Source organism: Rhea americana, unplaced genomic scaffold (assembly GCF_003343005.1).
Source record: "Rhea americana isolate MKP2758 unplaced genomic scaffold, rheAme1 scaffold_50, whole genome shotgun sequence".
Taxonomy (NCBI): domain Eukaryota; kingdom Metazoa; phylum Chordata; class Aves; order Rheiformes; family Rheidae; genus Rhea; species Rhea americana.
In genome coordinates, this window is record NW_028186646.1 from 2,757,199 (window position 1) to 2,781,626 (window position 24,428).

The window sequence follows — 24,428 nt, forward strand, 5'->3', positions numbered from 1 at the left end:
GAAATCATAACGCTATCAGAGTACATACACCTATGTAAAGTCAAGGAAACAGGTTAAGTTAATGACAGATACCACAATGCACATTTTCTAGTAAGTAATTTCATGAATCTAGCACAAACACTGCACATTATAAAGCATTAAAAATCCCACATTCAAGTTATCGTGTATAAGCTTATAGAGGAGACAAATACTTAAATTCTATTTATGGATGTGCAGAGCATTATAAGTTTTTGTAATATGATGAAAGCTTACTATGTATGAACATTGGCTCCCTGATTACAGCTAAAAACTGCAAGAATAAATGCCTAAAAACCTAATGTCAATAATGCAAACTAGGTTTCAGTCCTGAGATTACAAGTAATTGGAAGATGACTGTTCTGAGATGGAATTCTGCAAGAATTCCACTAGCCTAAAAAGATCTGTTTCATTTTTTATTTCAATATATTAAGATCCAATTACTTTTCATAACTAAGCTTCTCTTCTACTGTTCCTCAAGACAGAACTTAAAAATCATTTCCATTCAACATACAAGTAGCATAGACACGTATGTTCTCAAGAGAATGCTGGGAATTAGTACTAAGCTTAAAAAGATACTCAAGTTTTTCACACCGAACAAACTTAACAGTGTATCAGTTGCTGGCACCCAGCATCTTTGCTCCACTTAACCAGCTGTCAAACATCATCAAGTAAACAAAGCTTTCCTAAATAGAAAATATATGAACCAAATTTTTTTCTTTTTAACACATAGTTGACACATCACTGTTTAAATACAGTTTAGAGCTTATTATTGCTGTGGTCTCCCAACTAGCAATTAGAAACAAACAAAAAAGGAAATTTAAGTAGCTGAAGTTTTTAAACATGACTTTACGGAGGCTAACGTTACCCTCATTATAGAGCAAAATATCTGAGACATCCAAATCAGATTAAAAAGCATGAATTAAAATGGTAACTGATGTTCCTATGCATCTCTCCATAGGGCATTATAGCATATTTGTGTTTCAGGAGCTAGAAGTCACATAGCAGAAAAAGAAATTACAACTGATGGGTCAAGCAGCTGCCATTCTCTAGAGAACTTAATTCTACTGGTATCTTTGCCACAAAATTAATGCAATGTGCTGAATTACTTAAACAAACATTTCAGGTCAATGATTGTTCCTTATTTTCTGGGTACAAGGCTCAATACCCCAGTACATGATCTGTCAAAGCACTCAGCTCCCAGCAACAAGAACAGACTACAGAAAACCTCTTTTCAACCTATAAAAGATTGATATGCACTATATTCCCCACTTCTGTCTCGTGTAAGATAACAGGTGCTTGTTGTCAAATTTGACACTAAAAGATTAACAGCAAAAACATTTACTGTACTGCAGCTCTCCATCTATGGAGTGAGTTGAGTTCATTTTTCTGTAATATTTGTACTACATTGAGGAAGACAGATACCTATATGAAATTAACCATCTCCAAGGCAAAATTTTAATACTGTGCGGTAAGTTATATGTAGGATCACATATTGAACAATGAAGAGAAAAAAGATAATGATCCAGCAACTGTATCTTGTACCTCAAATAAAACACAGATCCTGTGAAATAATCTATCTCCAATTATATAATTGCACTCTCATTCTGCATATGTATGAAAAGCCCAAACAGTGCTGACATTTAACTAAGTACCTTAACTGTGCCTATAAATTTTGTCTAAAGGTAGTTGTTTATTCTCTCAACATTTACAGAACTATCTTAATATCTTAATAAAAAATATTACAAAACCTTCTCTGTATTAAGGTTTATGGAACTTTCATATTTACTTGTTAGTGGTGTTGGCAAACCTTCAAGTAATACCACTATAAATTTTTTGCGGGTGTCCAAAACACATTGCCCCCTCCCATATGCATTGTTTCCTGTTTTTGCAAAATGCCCTTATCTTACCTGATCCAACATGCCCTACATACTTGACAAGGCACTTTCCTGTCTCTATGCTCCATAGCAAGGCAGTATGATCTACAAAGGTTAAAAGGTAGTTATAAACATTATTACATAGTATTACCAAAACATATTTTCAATTTTAACTCTGATTCAACAAACAAGTCATGTCTGAATATAAATGACAACATATGAAATAGACTCCAAATGTAAAAAACAGACAACTCCTCTAACAATATTATCTTATATACCAAAGTAACGAGTCCATAATTACAAGCTTCCACACTTAATAGGCAAGGCTCAATAGAAATAAAAGTGCTATTCCATTCAGATTACTTTGTTGTATTGAAAGGCAAATTCTACTTTTAATATTTTTCTTATTTAGGTATATAGTTATGCATAATGCTTCAACTATATACCATGAGATTCAAAAAGTAATACAGAAAGTGATTAGGGGTGAAAAGGTAAATCAGTCACTACAAACAAGACTCCCATGAACAAACATATTTACTTCCCGCATAAAACTCTGTATGCATATAGGTTGCTATAGAGCACTGCAGAAGTTTACTTAAAAAGGTAATCACTCCAAATGCCACTCCTCTAACTGACCAATTATAACTGACTATGACTTATTTTCGTAATATTTTTCCATTTTTGGATCACTAATACAGCTAGCACCTTATTTGGTAGTACCTGTTCCCTCTCTTACAAGGGAAGGGTCTAAGATATGTAAAGGAACTTCAAGCTAAGATTTTTAGTTGCCCCTAGAACCTTAGACAACAGTCAGAAGAACATAAAAATATAAGAACATGCAAATTATGATTAGTTACTCTATGACTTTCATAAAATAAAGGCTAAACTAATACTATGATAGAAAGCCTGAGGGCAGCTCTGTATACAATAGTAAAGTATTTTACATGAAAGTCCTCTCCAAGCAAGCAGCTCCCAAACTACTGATTTACACCCATCTAACTGGCTAGAGCTGACTCTAAGGAAAGAGTGATCTGCATTGAAGTTAAGAGGCAAATAGCTTAGAAAGATCAGCAAGGAAGCCTGAACTTTCTAAAGCTATATCAAAATTAAATGAATTTCAAAAAAAAAAAAAAAATCCTACTTAAGAATTTTTAAGCTACTGAACTTTCTTAAATGAACTCTTTCAGAAGAATACTTGCATAGAACTACTAAAAAGATAGTTAAGTCATCAATTCTTAAAACAAAGACTGACAATAAAAGCTCATCTGAGACACTATAGTGGACCTAAGTGCTCAACTGTGCTTTTAATTTACTTTATTTATAGACTAAACCAGAATTTTCTTAAGATTCGAGCAATGCAAGAATTTACCAGCAGATGCAGTCCCCAAAATCACCGGTTGAGTTTTTGCGACACTGACATCCCAAATACCATCCCTGTGGCCAACATACTCCTTTACCAGTTGACAGATTGCCCTTGATGTTGTAGTTTTAAAACTGGATACAATCTGAAATAGCAGAGAGATCAATATGTATTTTTCCACATTGATTCATGATTAAGTAACTTATCCCCAAAATACACTGCTCATAGTGTTTGCTAGTCTAACAACCTGATACTAACTTCTTCCCATACCAATTTCTCAGTTTTCTTAGTTTGCTCTTGTCAAGAATTTGACAGTTGATGGTAGGAAAGTGAGCTTGGATGTTAACACACTACTTGATTTTTTTCTTTTTATAACACCTCCCTTTTTACTGAAAGCATTATGAACTATTCTCTACTACAATGATGCAGTTTCAATGGTGTAATTAGGTTGCACACAGTGTGCACTCCCATTCAGTTTGTAAGCTAAAGAATTATAATAAAAAATTTACTTTGTCTATCAAAATAATTACATCTGGCAACTCATAGACATATTATATAGTGTAAAGTCTTGGAAAGTGTACTGTTTATGACAAAGCTCTAGCAAAAAAAAAACAGAAATATTTCCATTTATAACACTCGTTGCCATCTTTCTTCAAAAACCACAAAGAGCTAATCAAATCGAACACTAACCTGGAACATATGCCAGTTCATTTGTGTAATAAAGCATTCTTTTGTCAATGCTATTAAGGGAAAACAGAAGTCTTAAATGTAAATTAGTATGTGGGTAAACAGTATCAAATGAAACTAAAAAAAAAAAAAAAGTCTATCAAAAAGGGAAAATTCCAAGGCACTATAGCACAGGAAGACTAAAAACACTGGTCTGTATGGAAAAGTATCTGAACTGCAGAAATTCTACATTTTCAAATAAAAGCCGAGTGACTGAGAAATATGTATTTGTATATATAAATATAAATACCTCAATATCTATATATGTGTATGTGAGTGTGTGTATATATACACACACACACATATATACACATAAATATATACATACACATATAAATATATAAAAAATATGAGAGTGTTCCAGTGAGACTGAAATCAACCGTGGAGAAAAATGAGTTCAACAAGAGCAAAGTCACAGTGAAAAATATCCTATTTTACCCCACAAGTCTTGGAGCTTGTAACCATATTTTGAGGACGGTTATCTGAAAAACTTTGTTAAAATTTGAAGGAAAAAAAATCAATTTATCACCATTTTCCTCTGCATGCAATTATGAGCAGGTATCTATCAAATGAGTAAAGTCAAAAGCTTCAAATGCTGTAACACAAATCACATTAAGATGTGCCTACAACTTTGTAAAACAATTAGGATTTTATCCTTAGTTTATTGAATCTTAAATGTAGACTTCATTTCCTATTAGTTTGTGGTATCAAAGGAGAAAAGGTCTTAAATAGGTCATTAAAGCAAATTACTTCAGAAAAGGCTTTTAAAAGTTAAGAATTTCTGTAAGATTTATTCTAAATTCTGTGCACGTCAACTTTGCAATGATGAGATGATAATGCCCCATTTGAATTCCAAATTAACGATTAATGTGTCTTTCAGTCTCATAGCAGCAGAAGCAACAACCTTTGAGGATGCACTGAAAAGGGAGTGCATTAATAGTAAAGATTAGTTCAGTTGTATAGTAGAGTTTTATAAACCTTGAATACAATCCTTTGGATGCAATTTCATATAGAATATAGCTTTCAAACCACATGGCGTTATTTACAAGTAATGGAACAGCAGAATAAGTCCTTAACTGTTGTTAAGGACTAATATACCTCTCAGCTCAAATTTCAAACTTGAAGCTTTTCAAGCCTTAATCTCACATTGACCTAAGTTTGCATTGTTTTTTCCGATTTTAAGGCAAATTCTCCTGCCAAAGCCTTCTGAAGTGAACTTTATCTCCTATTCAACAACAGATTTTTGAAGAGTGCTGGACAGTGGTGTTACCAATCATTTTATGCCATAGATACTCTAGCTCCTCTTGGATTATTTGCAGTTTTGAACGAACAAAGAGGTGAGAGAGAAGTCCAACAATGTTCCCTTCACTGTTTTTGTTTGTTTTTCTAGGGGGGAGGGGGTTGTGCTGTCTCTCAATTCACATACCAGTAACTAGAGAGTCACCAGATTACTTCACAGTTCCTTATAATTGTTCAGAAACAATTTTTCAGTGAAGGATAGGAAATACTTGAATACTATGCAACTTACTAAAAAGAGGCTTCTGCACTACAGAAAGATTTTTTTTTTAATACCTTTCAGTAGATCTTGGAATATCATATAATAATGCAAATAACTGGGCAATCATATCTAGAGTGTATTTCAGCTTCCTATCCCCTTTCTTAAATCCATATACTTTCATGTATTTCATTCCATATAGAGCTTCTTCAGAATGGAGACAACTGCTTGCAAGTAATATCAAAATACCATACCAAATGCCTCTTAAGCAGACAGGATATATTAGAAATATGAATGGAAACTTGATCTGGTTGGAACAGTCCAGCAACACTGCACTGCAACTGAACGATGGAGTTTACTATGGAACAACATCAAGCAGTGAGGGCTATCGCTGCACCTACCAAAAAGTTTTATTCTCTTCAATTGTTCAATGTAAGGGTGAAGAAACTCTGTTAAGAGGTCCTTTTCCAGGTCAAAAAAGGAAAAAAAAAAAATCAACCAGAGATCCCAGAAAAGGATTGTGGCACAAGTTACATAATTTCAGCTTATTTTAGGATTCTGCAAAAACTGTTGGTATTTTTTTGATGTCTTAACAACTCTTACAGTCAAGGATCATTAACACCAACAGTTAACACCTTGTTAACAACAACAATATATTAATTTCATTAAGTGACTCCTTCATCTACAAACAGTGCAGTTGGACTATAGCATATCTTCCATTAATATATCTAAATAAGGATTTTTAGAGTACCATACACTGAATCTATTCTGTTCCTTCAGGATCTGGACACTAGTGGATTGCCTTGGCTGTTCAAAGTATCTTTACTCTGATCGGAGTTTTGCCAACTTAATATTCAGACTCTCAACTCATCTAAGGGATGAAAAGTACCAGAAATGGGAATTTTTCTCGCAAAAGACTTTGATTCAGGTTTGATTACCTCATCATTTTCAAGAAACTGAACAGATTGGAATATTTTAGTCTTAGCATGTTTTTCCAATATGGCAGTCAAGGAACAGTTTTATGATTAGAACAACCAAGTATTCACAGCTCTTATCAGAGCAAACCTTAACTCTTTACAGGTTGGTAATCTTGTGCAATTAAATAAAACATTTTGGTTTGTAAAACGTAAGTCTCTTCTAATTTACTTCACAGAAAAATAACAGACTTCTGACAAATTTTAAATTAGATACACAGTGACAGTACAAAGGAGGGGTATAAGAGCACAGTTGCCACCATTACCCAACTTGACTTGGAACACAACCCATTTTTGGTGTATATCCTAATTCATTCACTGCTTATAAAAATACAAACTTAAGAACTTTATAGCTGTGAACTCTTAAAACTCTAAAATAAACTCATTTTGCCAGATACCAGCACTACGAGACTTTAATTGCATCCAGTTCAGTTAAATACAGAAAGATCATGGTTTGTTAGAAAAATAGCTATTGTCCCTCCTGAACTTTTGGCTGTAGTCTCTTTGTGGTTGAAGAGCCCAAAGACCACAGCTGTTTAACTCTTCTGAGCAGGAAGGAGGCAGAGGCCCAAAGACAACCAGTCTAACTACAGAAAAGACCCGAGCAAAGGACACACTGGAGAGAGATGCTCTCAGCTTAATCATTCTCCTCACCTCTCCTCTCTACCCCACAATAAATTCTGATTCAAAGCTGCAGAAAGAAATACACTCACACACTTAAACATATGTTAGTTACCAATTGATATAACAGATACGATGCCTACAGCAAGTTATTAAATTCATATTCCAGTACTCATGACTACTTTACTGTGCATGCATACCAGAATACTGAAAAGTGAAGCAGTTACCCAGGAGTCTCCACCCCATATTGCCCAGCTTCCCACACCGAAGTTGTGAGGTCTGCCTGCCTTGCTTGGGAAAGAATATGAGCACCACATTGCAAGCAAATAAAAGACAACAAGCATTTAACATCAGCCTCAAAATAAATAAATAAATGAGAAACAATAGATATAAAAGGAGACCAAGTAAAACACAACAACTAGGATAGTTTTCAGCACACTACTCTTACTCCCATATTTTTAGACTACTTGGTAGATGGTATTTCCAAGACACCTACATTCACTCTAAAACCATTCTACAATCACAAATTAAGGAGAGAAAGGGGAAAACAAAAATACCAGATAAATGTAGATGTGTAAAAAGAAAAACATCAGGATGAGTAACTATACTAAGAAACCAGGCAAAAGAGGATATTGAACTACTAATTTGTAAAGCCTCACAATGCTGAGGAAACAAACCGTTCTAGTCTCACAGCAGCAACCCCATCCCCATGGCTCAACAACAACAACAACATACTCAGCCTCCCTATAATAGAACACAGTTCAAATGGTATCCAAAGATCCCTACTTAAATGCCCGTTTCAACCACAATGCTCAAATCTTTACTCAGAACTTCATCATCAACTAAGTTTTCTATTTCTCTCACAAAACAGGATTTTTTTTAGTTATTCCATTACAAAAGAGTAACTTCACATAGACACAATGTGCACACATGCTCTCTCCGGTCCAATATTTATCCTTTTAAAAGTATCAGCAATTATTGTAAAAATGTATCATTGTAGTAAGGGCAATTGATTAATCCAAGATAAAGATACTGTCCTTCATTAAGCAGGTTTAGTTAAAAAAAAAAAAAAAAACAGCATTATTCAGCTCAGAAATTCAGTAACTCACAACTTAGCCATGTTAATCTCATGAGTACACATTGATGAGTAAAGGTTTAACTATCTCATACCTTGCTAGTAGACGCCTTGTAAGTTGTCTTTAATTTCTGAGAAAGCTGACTGGTACTGTGACTGGCTGTTGAGACAAACAAATTTAAAGAAAGACACTTCAAATACATTAGCTTATTTATATTACGATGTTAATTCCCTTCAGTAAGTTTTTACCAGTTAAGTATTAAAAAGTAAACTCAAAAACACCAGTTTAAGATTCTTTGTGCTTCTCTTACCTTTTGTTTTCAGTTGTCCTTTGCTAAGTTCAGCTCCATCAATTGTTTGTCCTTCTGCTGCTAAACGCTCATTAAGCGTATCAATCTCTCTGCGTACTATCAATAGCATGAAAATTCATATTAATGCAAAAAAAGAGAATTGAATAAAACAGTATTATTAACACATTATTTTAGAATTATGATTAATAAGTTTTATTTATAAGTTTATTTTATGTTAAGGACAGGATGGGAGATAATTGTCATTTTATAAAAGCAGTTCTTACCAAGATATAAACTAAGTCTCATGCTGAATTTTCCAGAGAACAACCTTGACCCAGAATCCAAGGAAGATATTACTGGCTTCTAATTACTGTTACTTTTACTACTAAATGTGACTAAAGTTTAATAAAACAGCTTCTGTACAATATATGGCATACTAGCATCGAACTAAATCCAATGCGAGACAAAGCTTACAGAATAACAAGTATGAGCCAATTAGAAAGACATTTTCTGACAGATTTTATTAATCATGAAATACTAGTTTCCCGAGGGTTTGCTTATAACTAGAGTTTAAAAATAAAAATGTAGCAAAAGTGTATAAATCCTTTTTATTCTGCAAAATATACAAAAAAATTTTGTAGAATTTGACATATACATATTTCATTCAAGTGTTTTAGAAACATTAAATACAACCAAAATATTTTTGTTGTACATAAGATAAAGCATATATTGCAACGAGAATGCTTTTCTGTTCATTATTTATAACTCTCACCAGCACTATACGAACAGAAGACAGAGCTGTGACATAGCTAAAACAGGTTAGGTACACATAAGTATCCAGTGGCTGGACTGGTTTAAAGTTGCCCAAATTTATATTATAAAGAACCTTTTCAGTAGCTTACAGCTTTCCTCCAAAATTTGGGCTGATATTCTTTAAGCATCTTCCTCAGGCTGAATTTAATTGAGAGGCTTTAGATAGGCTTAAACTAACTCTGAAGAAAAGCTGAAAACTATCTTTCTACAAATTCTGGGGACCTCTTTAAAAAACCATATTCACTTCCTAGGCTTTGTAATAAGGCTTTGAAACATGGGGAAACATGATCCATCATGTGTATGTCTTTTTTGCCATTTCTGAGAACCTCACTGCAGTTTCAGTTCTAAGCAGTAGAAGGGGGGAAAAAAAAAGCCAATTCACACACACATACTTTGTTCAAGTACTTTAAACGGGCAAAGTAAGATACTGTCTTCTGTGTTCTTAGTCACATACATCTGAACTTTTATTATCATTCAGCACAGGCAATGTGAAAGAGAAGTAATCAAAGAAAAGACAGGCTTGTAGAAACAGAAGAATAAAACAAACAAAGAATTGGCTGAAAGAATTATGACTGAAGCCTGGAAGGAATAAGGAAAGGAAGAGACTAGAAAGTAGTTGTAACAGGGGAAGAAGAGTATATGAGAAGCAAGGAAGAAAAATCTGAGATTCTCTAGGTAAATTTGATGCAACAGTAACATAGAGGTTAGACCAAGAGCAAAAACAACAGACTGAGCATCAGAAGAGAAAAACTGAAATTTGAAAACTGTCGGGGGTAGGAGGAGATCATAAAGGCCAAGACTGAACTACAATTCTCAAGTGAAGAAGGAAGACGTGCAATAAACAAAAGTAGGATGGAAGGAAAATAATCATGCCCAGTAGGATACAAATGCATTCACTACTACTTTTCTATCAAATGTTTGTGAAGTCAAGTGGTAGAAAAGAAAAAACTCATTTCTACCACATTTGTCAGCATACCTGATAGCAACACTGGGCAATTATAGCTTAACTCAGCTGACAGAAATCTGCATGGTACATCTAAAGCTTGATTTTTGGGAAATAATAATCACCTAATACCACTCTTTACCCCCACACCCCTGAAACTGAGCAGTCACACATAGCTCTTGAATTTCAGTTGCTGTCATGAAATTGCTGTGATGTGGAGTAATAGTGGATGTTGAGTGAGCTATGTACTGTTAACACTGCAGTACTTCCTTCAAGAAAATGTATAAACGGTTTTCAGATCTTCACAGCTGTTCAGTTCTCCCAGAACAAGCTGGGGGAAAATAATCTCTATTTTTCATACTTTCAGCCAAATTCTCAGCAGGAGGTGGAGAACTCAAGTATCCAAAGTGTCACTAACACAAAAAACCTGAACTGCTGATGCTAACCTTTAACCAACGTGAACTCGGGTTAAGAGTAGAAAAAAGCAGTACATTTTCAGAAGGTATGCAAAAATGTTTTGTAACATGAGCATTTGGTTTAACTGGGAGAATAGATTCGATGCAAAAAGTTTGACTTGAAACCAAGATAGACAGATTCTACAATTTAGAGGTCAAGTAATGCAACAGAGCTTGCAAAATCTAAGAGAAGTTAAGAAAGGCAATATCACATTATTGCCTGTGTTACTTCCTTTGGATCCTCTGTTCATTTACATTGCAATAAAGTCATTACATTACATTTGTTGCAGATAACACCTGGAATTATTAACTGTGTGCTCAATTTCAGTCTTCACAGGCAGATACAGATGCTGGTCATGTAATACACTAAGTAGTGTGGTCCAGAAACACTACCTTTTATATTTTCTCAAATAAAACATAATGTCAATTTTATTTACTAAAATAATATCATTAAACTGAAGTTTGACTACATAGAATATATTGAATAGTTTGAACATAAGGAATATGTATATAAAAACAAAGACAAAGCTGCAGTCTCGAATGCTGTAGGCTGAACAAAGCCACAGTCAGATCAAGATGGTATACACCAGAGCCTACACTAGGGAAAAGGAGACAGCCACTTCCATTTCTTTGCCATGGCTTCAAAGAGGATGACACACATTGGTCCTCACTACTTACATCAAAGACACAAGAGACGGATTTTTCTCAAAAAAGGACAAACACTGTCTTTGGCAAGAATTTCAAAACTATTCTTAAGTTCCTCATAAAGAAACTGCATTAATTACATTATAGTATCTAATGAAAGCTTTTCAATTGGCTCTACTATATCATAAGTCCTAACAGCTTTAAACTGATAGGAAAAAAATACTCACATTCCAAATTTTCTATATAGAGGTTTTCAAACTCCCGCTCTATTTGTCCAAAAAGTTCCAGAAGCGTATTCCGAACAGAAGAAGGTAGTTTAGAATCCTGGAAGGCAAAAATAATGTTTTTTGCACCTATTTTCTTCAAGTTTCTACCAAATATTTTAAATTATGATTTAGTATAAATGTATCTGTAAAATAAAGATTCTTGTTTGAATAGAGTACAGCATGCAAACCAGCAAATGCATGCAAACCTCACCAAGTTTTATTTTTCCTTTAATGTATTTATGATTTCATTTAATTTGAAGATTTTTAGTACAAATTAAAACAACAAATATAACTGTCCACTGATTCCAAGTCTTGTATGAAAGAAAAGGTTGGAAATAAAATTCTAGGACTGCTTTCTGTACATTTGATAGAGCACAAACCAAATGTAGGCTAAAAACATTCCAAGTCTAAAGCCATTCTATAACCATAGTTATGAGGACTGAGAAATTACCATATAGATATGTAATATAAAAACTGACTGGAATCAAAAATGTGGCTTCGAAACCACAATGCTATAGGATTTCTTTTTATTTAAATAGAAGGAGGGAAAAAACTATCTAATCCTTCCCTCCACAGATACTATTCAAGGATCTCCTTTTCACAGAAATATTTAAAAGCAAGTTCACATAGACAGACTGATTTTTTTTTTATGCATAACTATCACAGCAATAAAAGGCAAAAAACAAGTATATGATAAAACCACCAACATAGGATTTATAAAACCCAAGGTCAATACTCAGCTTGGCAACAAGTTTCTGTATACAATTTATTTAAATTTATTTATCTGCCTACAAAACAGAGATCAGCACTGCATTTTCACTATATAAAGGCGTACTTTATCCAAAGCAACTGAGTACTGATTTCTGTTGGTATTCAAAGTTCTCACTATAGAAATAATTCTGTTATTGAACACTTGAGAAGATGCTGAGTGATGCAGAAGACAACAGACAGTAATCAATTAATAGGGAATACCTAATGCTAACAACCAACTTTTAACTTACAAAATTTAAAGCATAGCATACTACTAAAAATGAGAGATCAGAAAGGAGAAAATACAGTCATTAGCCTAATAACTAGAGTCAATCCACTAACTGGCCTAATCTATAAGTATGGATCCAAAGATCAACCATCCTTGCTCACTAAGTAGATCAATTATACTAAATCTATTCTTTTCTTCAGTTGCTGATGGACGGCAATATGCAAGTTCACCTACTGCATTTATCTAGTTAGTCAACTATGAACTTTTTAAAGAGAAGTTTCCATTTAGCTGAGAGTTATGCTATCAACAAAAAAGCTTAAGTACTCCGTAGTAGGATAGTTAATATTTAACCTGTCATCTCAAAATTCAGTAAGACAATAGCTTAATACTGGACAAGTCTGCAAAAAGGTGCAGCCATATTCAAAATCTGCAAAACATCTATGCAAGAAAACAAGTTACCAAAACTCAAAGATAAGTAAGGAAGCATGTATCTTGAGGATCCTAAGGAAAGCATTCAGGGACTGCGTCCATTTGCAACAACTGCTTTTTAAACAAAGCAAAAGTATACAATTTCAAAGTCTTAAAACTCATCAACTATGAACAAGAAAGGAAATCAAGACAGCTTCTGTCAAAGTGCAAACCATCATTTCCGATCTAGGTGTACAGAAGAACTATTAGAAAGTAAAAACATTAATACAGGACATCACCTAAATCACGGCAAACTTAATTATTTCAACGTAAGTTTCAGGGTGGCTAATAGCCTGTTTTACTCTGAAGCGCCCCCAAAAATCTGATCCAGAAAAAATGGTTCCACTTTAAAAACTGTCTAAATTATGAAAAAGCAAATGCATACTAGCCATTAGAGGGCAGTATGTGTCTTTGAGTAAGTCAGCATCTAAGCAACCAGAATATAACCTGACTCATGTTTTGGTTCATGTATAAGAAAATAAGGTAACTGCCTTCAGAAAAACACAGAAAAGCCTACCATGATCGTGCTTTTATATTAACTATGAAGTTACTTCCAGACATCAAGCTGACATAGAAGAATGACAGAAACCATTAGCAGTCATTACTTAGAACACGTAACACATTGTTCATAACTCAGTCCTATACCAATTTCATGTCTACATTAAGCTGACAGAAACAGGCACTACTACTGAAAGAAGTGGCCCTATGCTCTTTGTGCCTCCAACTGTTAGATACAGTATATTTCACTGAAACACATAAAAAATTAAAACCCAGCTAGAAAACAAAAGCAAAGAGACATGATAACTTTAGGACACAATCAGATTAAAAACGTATTTCTACTTCTTCATCTGCCTCTCCCTGCTAATACTTTTGTTCATACATCCCAACAAATTAGAACGTGAAGCAGATTCAGATTAAAATCAACTTGGGACAAGGTCAACTGTATTGTACAAATGAAATAGTATTTAGAGAAATATTGAAATTAAAAGATCTATTTCTGATTCAATTACCCAGTAATTCCAAATGAAAAGATCATCAAAAAGACTAAGCTCTCCTTGAACAGCTTGCATTAATTAGCCTATTAATACATGATGTAACAACTATGTTTGCAAATAAACAGGTGATATCTTGATTTCATGTGTTTTTTTACAGAACCATTGTGAAGTAGCAATGCTCTCTCCATATCAGAGCTGGCAGGCAACTGTTCAAGGTCAACAAAATTAAACAAGCTAACACACAAAACACTCATTCTATCAAAATAAATGTTTGTGGCATTTGATACGAAACACTAAAAGAGGTTAATGTTTTTTGTTTACTATATAGAAGTGACAGTAGACCTTCACCTCTTCACTGCCCTTCATTGCTTTCCTACAGTGAGGCTGTAAAAGGCCAAAAGCAAGAACAGTTTTCTATAGAAGCAAATATTTACAACGTCTAGCTTCCAGATGACTAGAAGCAACAACTTTGGCTCTGTTAGTTTCCAGAAAACTAGTAATCAATTGAATAACAGATGCAATACAAAAATCTGTCACACCACAGAGAGAACACAAGCTTTTCCCTTCAGAGTGTCTAAGACAGCCTACAAGAGGAAGTGTTTCTCATGGCATAACATTGTCAGTATTTCAAAGCACCTCACTGATAAGAACCAAGTTTTGCCACATCTTTGCCAGGCTCATATTAACTTTGTGTATTCAACTTGATATCATATAATTTTCAACCCCACTATTTGCTTATCTTCAGCAGCACTACTTCCAACAGTGCTCCTATAGGAGCTTTACCTATAGTTAATTTCAATATTGTTAAGTAAAGTATTCCAACTGGTTCTAAATTGTGTCCATTACACACACTGAGCAGATTAGGAGAATAACAAAAATTTATATAGCTGTTTTTTACACTAAATTAAATGCCTAGAAGATGCACCAGATAGTTGCGCTGTCATTCACAAGGACATCAACAGGCTGGAGAAATGGGCTGAGCAGAACCTCATGAATTTCAGCAACGGGAAGTGCAAAGTACTGCATCAGGGAAAGAACATTCCCCACAAAGAATATGGAACCAAATTCTTCTCAGTAGAGCACAGGGACAAGACAAGAGGCAACAGGCACAAACCAAAACATAGGAAATTCCATCTGAATATAAAGAAATACTGATTCAGATGTGAGGGTGGCTAAGCACTGCAGCAGCTTGCCCAGAGAGGTTGCAGAGTCCCCATCCTTGGGGACCCTCAAAACTCATCTGAACAGCATCCTGGGCAACATGCTGCAGGTGACCTCATTTGAGCAAGGGAGTTGGATGAAGTTGGAAGGGACCTCTGGAGATCATCTCAACTATTCTGTGAAGATCACATCTGTATTAGAGCCAAATTCAATAAATAAATGAATAAAAACACAAAACAAAGTTAGTTCATACCCCTATCAAGCAGACAATAATTAACGTAATTTATTTTACGGAAAAGAATGTAGAATAGTGTTCCCACCAAAACCTTCCCTGAGTTTTAGCAACATGTATTTCACTTTATTCATACTGATAGGCTAATATTGTTCCAAATTCAAATTCATAAACTCAAGAATCAGTCTTCAACTTAAAGAGGCGGGAGGAAGGAAATGCAGTAAGCTAGGCAGGGTATATTCTTAGTAGTTGCTATTTGTTTTTACCATTCACTGTAAAATATACAAAGTTGATAAAAAGATACACAAGTCTGAATACAGCCAAAAGTATGGTCAATATCCATACTAACAGACTGCAAGGACAGTCAGTGGCTAAAAGCAAGCTTGTCTGCTACACCTCCAGCTTTATTAGACATACTTCATTACTTAAGTCTATTTAACTTCTTCACATAAAAAAGCCATCATAAAAGAGTTAAAGTTACCTAAGCATCAGGTACCTACCTGCCCTTCCAACATGTCTCTCTGCAGTCCTGCCCGTTCTTGCTCAGAACTGTTGGTTCTTCGGATTGACAGACTGTGAGATTTACGTTTCTGCTTTGCCTGGCGAGCAGCTGCACAACTTCCACTTTCTATTGGCATTACTTCAAAAAGATAGCTTCACAGAGGCTCCGATGATAAACTAAAGATAATATTAAATGTTACAAATTGCTTTGCCAAGGTAACCAGAGTTTAAAATTTTTTTCTCAAAATGTAAACATTTAGGTCTATTGAATTTCAGAGTTGTTTGGGATGCCATTAAAACCCTTATAAGAAGGGGGGTTCCTATTATTTACAGTTATGCTTCAAACAACCTGGAGTTCAAAAATACATATGCATACATGTAAACAGAGAACAGAATCACTTCTGCATTACTTTTTCCCATTAGATTTCACTTCATTAGCATTTCATTTCATAACAAATCTCCACAAAAGGGAAATAAATTTTATTATTCTGCTCTTGAGTAAGCATTTTGGTGAATACTACTAGCAGTGACAGCCCCAAAATGCTTCCAGAAAAAAACTGTTAGATATAGTATTTCACTGAAATGCATGCAAAATTAAAACTCAGCTGGAAAATGAAAGCAAAGAGACATGATAACTTTGGGACACTGTCAGGTTAAAAATATATTATGCAATATTATTAAATATTACTATACAAAATGTAATAGATTGTTCATATACATCAGAAAATAATTTTAGTGATACAAAACTCTGAAAACTAATTTTCACTGTTTTTTGACAACTTGGGGTTTCTCTTTCTTAGAACGTGTGCTTGTCTTACCAGGTTATTGTTGACATTTTTAAGCTTATTCAGCTTGCACACATTTATTAAAGTCAAATATGTATTTTAATATTCTTAAAGACACCTGACAGCATCACCAGCTAATATTACCATGCATGATCTCCTGAACTCCCCTGTTTAAGAAAAATGTTATGCTTGATTTATTGAACAAAAAAGTGGAGAATATGTTCTTTACTATCAAAATCTTAGTTTTTACAAACATATAATTTCTGTATATTTTTGAAAATTAAAGCTGATATTCAATAGAAATTATTTTAGTTTTTTGGGGCAGCAGTTGTTAAACATTTTAAATATTTTAAGATTTATTATTCAAAACTTTTGACTCCTGAACATTGAGAACAATAAAATAAAAAAAATTCATTCTCCAGCATAAATTATTTCTGAAACAACAATTACAACTGAAAATAGCTGCAATCATCTACAGAGAAATAGGAGAGCAGAGTTGGCAAAGCTGACAAGGCAACTGAGCTTCCTTTTAAATAAGTTGATCAGAGAAAATTTTAACCATACCCACGGTCATTTCCAATTCAAGAGCCACCAACACACTAGACCTCAAGCTAGGAATGAGCACCATCACTATTAAAAAGATTAGGCATTAACCAGTTCAGTGTATTTAACATGATATTCTCAGCTTTTTAACATATCATAAAGCCAAGGAAAAGTGTAGCTTACTAAAAACAGTGTGGGCCACGAATGAAAATGACTTTTACTTTGGCTTGTTTTATGTATCCTTATATATTTTCATTTTGCAGTATAATAATTTATACAAAAATATGAGATCACTTTTTGTTAAGTTTTGATGCCCATCCATCCTCAAATCTTCTCATAAAAAAATCTGTATTTTAATTAATTTTTAAACACCTGAATCACTTAAATTCTACAAGTTCCAGTAACCTGACATCAGTCCCATAGTGAATCTAAAATAAAATTCAGGTTGCACCAGAATCCTGTACTTCACTGAAATGATTCTGTTCACTTCCACTGGACTCTGCACAGTCCTTCCCTGGTCTAATCCCATAGGACCTTTCTATGTGTGATTAATCAGTAGTAACTAATTAGCTATGTTGATAAATTAAAATGAGAAGGGAAAAGAGAAAGAACTACCATAGTTTCTTATTTTGCCAGATTTTTTTTCCCCCGTTGTGGCTAGATTTCTCAAAGAAAGAAGGGAATGAAATAAAAAACAAATCTCATCAGCAAGTCATTGAAGATTTTCTGGCCTTCATCAACCAAGTATCTTCCTGCTCTTGAACAAGCGGTCAATAATCGGGAACAGGCTTTCAGCACTTGTCGCGTTCGTGTTTCTTTTCAAAATAGGATCAGATCAAAGACACGAGTGAAAGATTCTCCTCCATTTCACCCTTTACCTACCTCATTTGGGAACTACTCTTTCAACAGCTTTCAGTGTACCAGAATCTGCAGGGTTCATGCCTTATTTTTAAGGCCCAGTGCACCAAACCACACGCATGCACATGTACATACATGTATTGCATGATTTTATATCTCTACACAAAGTTAGATATACGCATACAAATCTGTTTATATCATTTCACTTAAACTCTGTAAAAGATATAGAGTAAGCTAAAGTAAACTAATTTCTAATCCCTGCCAGAGATTGGCTTCCGAGTTATGTGAGGTTTAGTTATGTGCAAGTCTATCAGCGATGTTAAGATAGTTTGTACTCTCCACTATCCGTTGTTTTAACCATGTTAACTTCCACCTGCCCTCTCTTGCCAAGTTACCTCATTTCAGAGGACTTAGGCAAGAACTATTCTTCTCTGGATGGCTCTGAGTATGTACAGTTTTGGCAGCGACAAACCAGCTCCTTCTAGCTGCGCAGAATTTAAAGGGACACAGTCAAATGCACAAAACTACATTTTTACACAGTGCAATCTTCACATAAACTACGTGTAGGTTCCCACTGTCGAGGCTAGTAAGCGAACAGAAAAGATTAGATAAGAAACACCTCCGTTATTTTATCTGTTCGGTAGCACTTCACCTGCAGCCGGGTTCACGGACAACAGCTGCGCTCTCCTCATGCACCAGCATGACCACACGGCCCATGCACTGTCCCGGGAGAGCAGGCATGCACGCTCCTCCCCGCGGCCTGCCACAGGGTGCACACAGCCACAGCGAAGCTGAAACCAACAGGGCAACAAGCAGCCATGTGCATATGCAGGATATGAAGGAGCCACTGAAGGGGACCAGCTTAACTGTCCTTAACTATTATCCTTAAAACCATCAAATAGCCTTATAAATTTTCAGTAAGGCAGCAATAATTAAGAGTGTTCAAGATCAAGATGTTAATTCAGTCAGGAAAAAAAATGACAGTGCCCCTTTAAATATTAACATATCTTTGACAATTTCTGGAAAGTTTTGATGTTACACATTTTCCAAGAGTAGACTTCACAAAACAGATCCTTGGCAATATGAAGCTAAAAAATAAGGTGCTCATTTCTAGCAGTAACCTGATTCCCCTTATTATGTACGTTTTTCAAACAATGAAAATTACCTGTCCAGAATACCAGTGTCATGTTACATATCCTATGAAAACCATATTAAACAGTGATTAGTGAAACAGTCAGCAGTATATAAACCAGTCAAAGTCTTTCACATTTTTGAATCTTTAGTAGTTAGAATGCAATTAGGAAAGGGCATGGAGGGAGGGAGTGGGAAATTGGAAAAAATCAATACAAGTCAAGGCTAAGCACCATATCTAAGCCAAACAAAGTAAAAAAAGGCTTCAAAATGACCCACTATATATATTGTTAATCAGATACAGTTAACCATAACCTTTGAATGTTTCAACTGAGTTCTAAAAAGATAAATTCACTTCCCTTCTGCTCGGTATAACTACAGCTAGGATAAAAACTCACAAGTAGTACAGGATTTCTTGCACCACATACAGAATAATAATAATAAAAAAAAGGCAGAAGAAAGGGGTTTTTTTCCAAGGAGGGTGAAAAAAAGAGAGGAGGAGGAGGGTGGAGAGGGAGTATCCTATTACTGAACTATATTCAATATGGTACCAGTATAAAAGCACTGTACTATTGAAAAAAAAAAGAGAGAGAGAGAGCGCTTATGGGACATACTAAGCTATTCTGCTCAATCATTTTGGAAAATGCTGCGACTGCATAGTGTTCTTCAACACAATGATCCGTCAAAGCCTCAAGAGAATACTACCAAACAAATTTCTGATAAAGTAATTCAGCAGAAATAGGGCGGAAAAAAAAGTGTCCTAGGAAACAGTCTAGACTGTGAGTGACTACTACATTCTGAATGCAAATATATTTCAGTATTTCAGTTATCCTTTATCCTGTTCAACTAAACTTATATTTTACAATGTGTTTATTAAAGTTCTACCACCTACCTTTCTGTAACAGATCTTACCACGTATTGAGTCACAGGATATATTTCATTATAGTAGCAGTAAAAAACACACGTGTAACAAAGTACTGTTTTATTCAGCTGCAATAAAGAAAGGGGACTGAACAGAAACGCACACACTGGGCTTGTTAGACTTAAAAATCATCCTACTGCAATTCGACTTGCATATGTCTTCTACTTTTGAACATGGATCAACAGAAAACAGACTACTGCAAGAAAAGAATGCCTGGGGTATGCATGTTGCTGAAGCCAGAGAGAAAAATCTGTTTTAAGAAGTGTCAGAGCACAGATAGAATGGCTGCAGTATTGCATTTCCTTTTTTGTTCATTCAACACAACACAGAAGTCTGGAAAGGGAAAGCATAAGGAAATTTCAGCAACATCTCTTACCCAAGATCTCCCTGCTCCATTTTGTTCAGATGTTAGCAATATTAATACTTACCATTTGAAAGACTATGTCAAAAAACACAAGCAATTTTACTGTATTTTTGTGTTCTCTTGTATCTCTTAAACAGTTTCATGCCTCTCACTTTCAAATATGTTTTAGAACAATATTTCAGTGTACACTACATTATAAATAAAGACTTATCACAACAGTAATTATTGTTCTGTGTGACAATAGAAATTTAAGATACAAAGATACAAATTAACATATTTTTTCACAAAGAGGGGAGGGAAAGGGGAAAGAGGGGAGAGTGATTACATTTATCAAGATTTTAATTATTAAACAGTTACATGTAGCATTACTCATGAATTAAGGGATTAAAAAAAATAAATAAAAGAACAACATATGCCTCTACAGTCTTTATGAATATGTAAAGCAATCAAATTTAAAGGAGTGAAACTTCCATTTTAAGGTCTTCAGTGAACAGTTAGTTTCAAGGATGCTATACATTCAACTGTAGCTATTTCAATCAAAGTTTTATACAGCACATCCGAGAAAGAACAGGTTAAACAGACTTTTTGATAAGGCCAGTTGTTTTACTAAAGATGAATATTGAGGAAATAAAATCATTCCAGATCATTACAGATGATGCTAGAACAAGTAATAAATGTGCTCAAACCTTATGAAATCCACTAAGTGTTACAACAAGAATTTGGTTTCTAAACTTAACATAGCATACTTTGAAACAAAACAGTATCCTACTTGACACATAAGAGGGAAAAGCAGCCATCAGTTAGGAGGTGGCAATCTCCCTTTGGTACAAAGCATAAAAAGGGACCGTACCAATGAAATTTAAGCATGTTACACAGACGGAAATTAGCAATAAAATCTTCAGCACATTAGTGGTTGCCTACTCTGGGCAAGCATCTAACATCAACATCAAAGCAGAAACCAGGCCAATTTTACATCTAGCAAGCTTTGAGCTTGCTAATTCAACCATACCAACAAATATTGCAATCACATCAAATTGCAGCACAGAACAAGTTTGCCCAACCATTACACTACTACAGCAAGAAACAGCACTCTCCTTCAATCATCATATTTAGGCACTTATTCTAGCTAATATTAAGCAATCATAATGATCAAACCTGGATGACTTTTTATTTAGAAGAAACTTGCCTGAGTTCACTGATGATCATCCAAGCTGGACTTCCAGTTCATTAACAATTTCACTTTAGAATTACATGGTTTGCCTTTGTGCTCTTTACTACCCATTTACTGAATGTATTCACTGTTTCAACTAATTTAAATTGTACAGAAGCAAGTGGGTAAACAAGCAGAGTAAAATATAATCTTCCATTTAAAACTGTTTATTTAACTATAAGTATATATTGTGCTGTCTTGTATTAACTGGTATTTTTGATTAGTTGACTTTGTTGAAGAGTGCAACAGACAACATTGGGTCCTACGAGATTTGCTGGTGGTTAAATCCCAAAATATGTCTGAAGACTGCTCTTTATTTCCTTAGTTGCTTCACATTTTACCTCTCATTCCTGCATTAGTAAATCTCTCACTGCTTAGTAGTAGTCCAGATGTCAGAGGCATGCACAGGAATGCAAATACAAGACTTGAGGGTGAGGAATTCCAAGGAAGTGCTAGAGCTAAGACAGTTTAACCAGGGACTTGTTTAAGCAAGCACTGTACCTCATTTAGAGGCCACAGTCCTACAGTGCTACTCTCCAAACAAACAATATCCAGGTACTTACTGCCAATGTATTACATAAAACACTATTACTGCCTCTAATATCACTACCTTTCATTTAGGAATACATTATTTGCTAGTAAATTAGTATATTTTACCACTTCAGATATCAACAAAAGCAATTAAATTTGACACTAACTGTAACACTTTTTAGGAAGCTTTTCTGAAGCACCAGTAAGTAACCTCAGCACAGTCTTACAACACTTCCTCATGCAGCCTATCAAGGAGAACCACCACATCTTCCAACAGCACTGCAGTATCCAATCCTCCCATTCTGAAATGCTAAGATCATTCTCAAAATAGTAGGTATTACTCAGAGACGATAAAACAATAAATTACTGTAACTTGTAAAGAGACCGTCCTGATTGCTGTCCGTTCCTCAGTGGCCATGCGTACAGTACTAACAAACTTTCCCAGCACGTGTCAAAAGCTGCAGCCTCTGCAGCGAGCCCTGTCACCTCGGCCTTGACCTCCCCTCAGAGGGCAAACTACTCATCTTAGTTCTACGACTTAAAAATTCCTTGACTTAAAACAACCCCAATCTCATCTCAAATATATAAAACGGAGTATTACTTGGCATCTCCCTATTTGACATATACTAACTCTAGTACACAATTTCTGGATTGTGTATAACTAAGTTATTCTTTTAAAGCATTTCCACGACACTGGGAAGGTTTCTCCTGTGGTTATATCAGCACTCTCAAGCATTTCAGTCCATACGAAAGACCATGTATGGACAATCCATTAAACAAGTCCTAAATTTTAAAAAGACGCAGCAAAGGGCATGACTACCCATGACAGCACACTTCATTTTAGAAAGCGTTACGTTTCAGTTTTATTTAACATATTAAATCTAGTTTGGGGACATGTGTGTACAAATAAACAACTGACATTAAAAAAGGCCACATTTTACAGCAGCCTTTCCCTTAAGTGCTAAGGTTTGAAGCAGGCATCCTTCTTAAAATAGTTGTCCAAATTCATGAAGTAAAATGTTGAGTTTAAAGTTGTTACAGGAGAAGATATTAGGAGTAAGGTATACACAAACATGCACACACAAAAAAATGGCAAGTAATTAGCCCAAATTAAGCTTACACTTTTAATAATTTCAGTGTAGTCCATGCATTGCTGCTTTTTAAGTTACTGTAGAACGACAGAAAAATGATCAAGTTCAGCTAAAGAGGAAGGAATTTCTTTTCAATTTTACATCAACACAGTATTAAGTCAAATTAGCATGGCTAGCTATGTTCTGCACATCCACTTGCTGTTGATTAATAAGCTTCCTATCACCAAAGACCTTACCTAATATAAACTACACAAAAGAAAACACAATTCGGGATACTTGAGGTTACCAGCTCGCTTTTAAAAACATCACATACAATGACAAAGGTAGATTCGTTTGGAAAAGGGCTTCAGGACCTAGTTCAGGGAAAAAGATTTTGCTATAATATTGCAAGATAAGTATTCTAACAAATGACATTTGTATACTTCGAAGATTTACTCAATGGCACTGAAGCTATTCCACCATTCATTACATAAATCTCCCATGAATCACAGTTATACAAAATGCACTCTAAAAATGCTATAATGAAACAAACTGAGAAGTCAGAAGATGTAACAGAGGAATAAAAAACACATGTGGAGGATTCTCTTTTCTCATAAACACCAAGGTGTCCTTGAACAACACTTCAAGGCTTAACTTAAAAAAAAACTTCCTCACCTTTGCATATGCACAATCTTTTTATTTAATTTCCTTCTAAAACTGGAAATTAACATCTCCTCAGCTTTTGAATAAGCCTATCAGTTCTCCCTAAAAGATTATTTTCACAGTTATTTGCTCAGGAGAAGAGAGAGAACTACAGCAAAGGGACCCTCACAGACACCGCCCTCACGCATCCCCGAAAGTTCAGGTCACCCCCCACCACGGCTACAGGTTCGCGCCGCAGACAGCACCTCTCCTCCCGCTGCACCGCCGCTGCACTCGAGCCAATTTCAGCATTTCATTCTTGCTCCGCGCCAGCCTGCAAACTAAGGCGCTACGGCACAGGTGCGGGCCGGGCGGGCCGGGCGAGCAACGCCTCCGCCCCGGGCGGGCAGCGCCCCGCGGGCCGGGCCGGGCCGGGCTGCCGGAGTCGCAGCGCGGCGCGGAGGCTTCTCCCGGGCCGCCC

General features: G+C 35.3%; 1 protein-coding gene across 1 annotated transcript in view; it reads right to left on the minus strand.

Annotated features, from left to right (window-relative positions):
• The window catches only part of WDR37 (WD repeat domain 37), a 37,218-nt gene extending 17,850 nt beyond the window's left edge, over window positions 1-19,368 (minus strand). Inside the window, exons 1-7 of the mRNA XM_085317686.1 lie at window positions 19,243-19,368; window positions 15,891-16,068; window positions 11,517-11,613; window positions 8,455-8,550; window positions 8,239-8,303; window positions 3,262-3,397; window positions 1,926-1,997 (exon numbers count right to left, since the gene is read on the minus strand). Of these exons, the coding sequence (XP_085173812.1) occupies window positions 1,926-1,997; window positions 3,262-3,397; window positions 8,239-8,303; window positions 8,455-8,550; window positions 11,517-11,613; window positions 15,891-16,028 (604 nt within the window). The 5' untranslated portion in view covers window positions 16,029-16,068; window positions 19,243-19,368. The remainder of the gene's footprint in view (window positions 1-1,925; window positions 1,998-3,261; window positions 3,398-8,238; window positions 8,304-8,454; window positions 8,551-11,516; window positions 11,614-15,890; window positions 16,069-19,242) is intronic.
• Window positions 19,369-24,428: the final 5,060 nt, after the last annotated feature.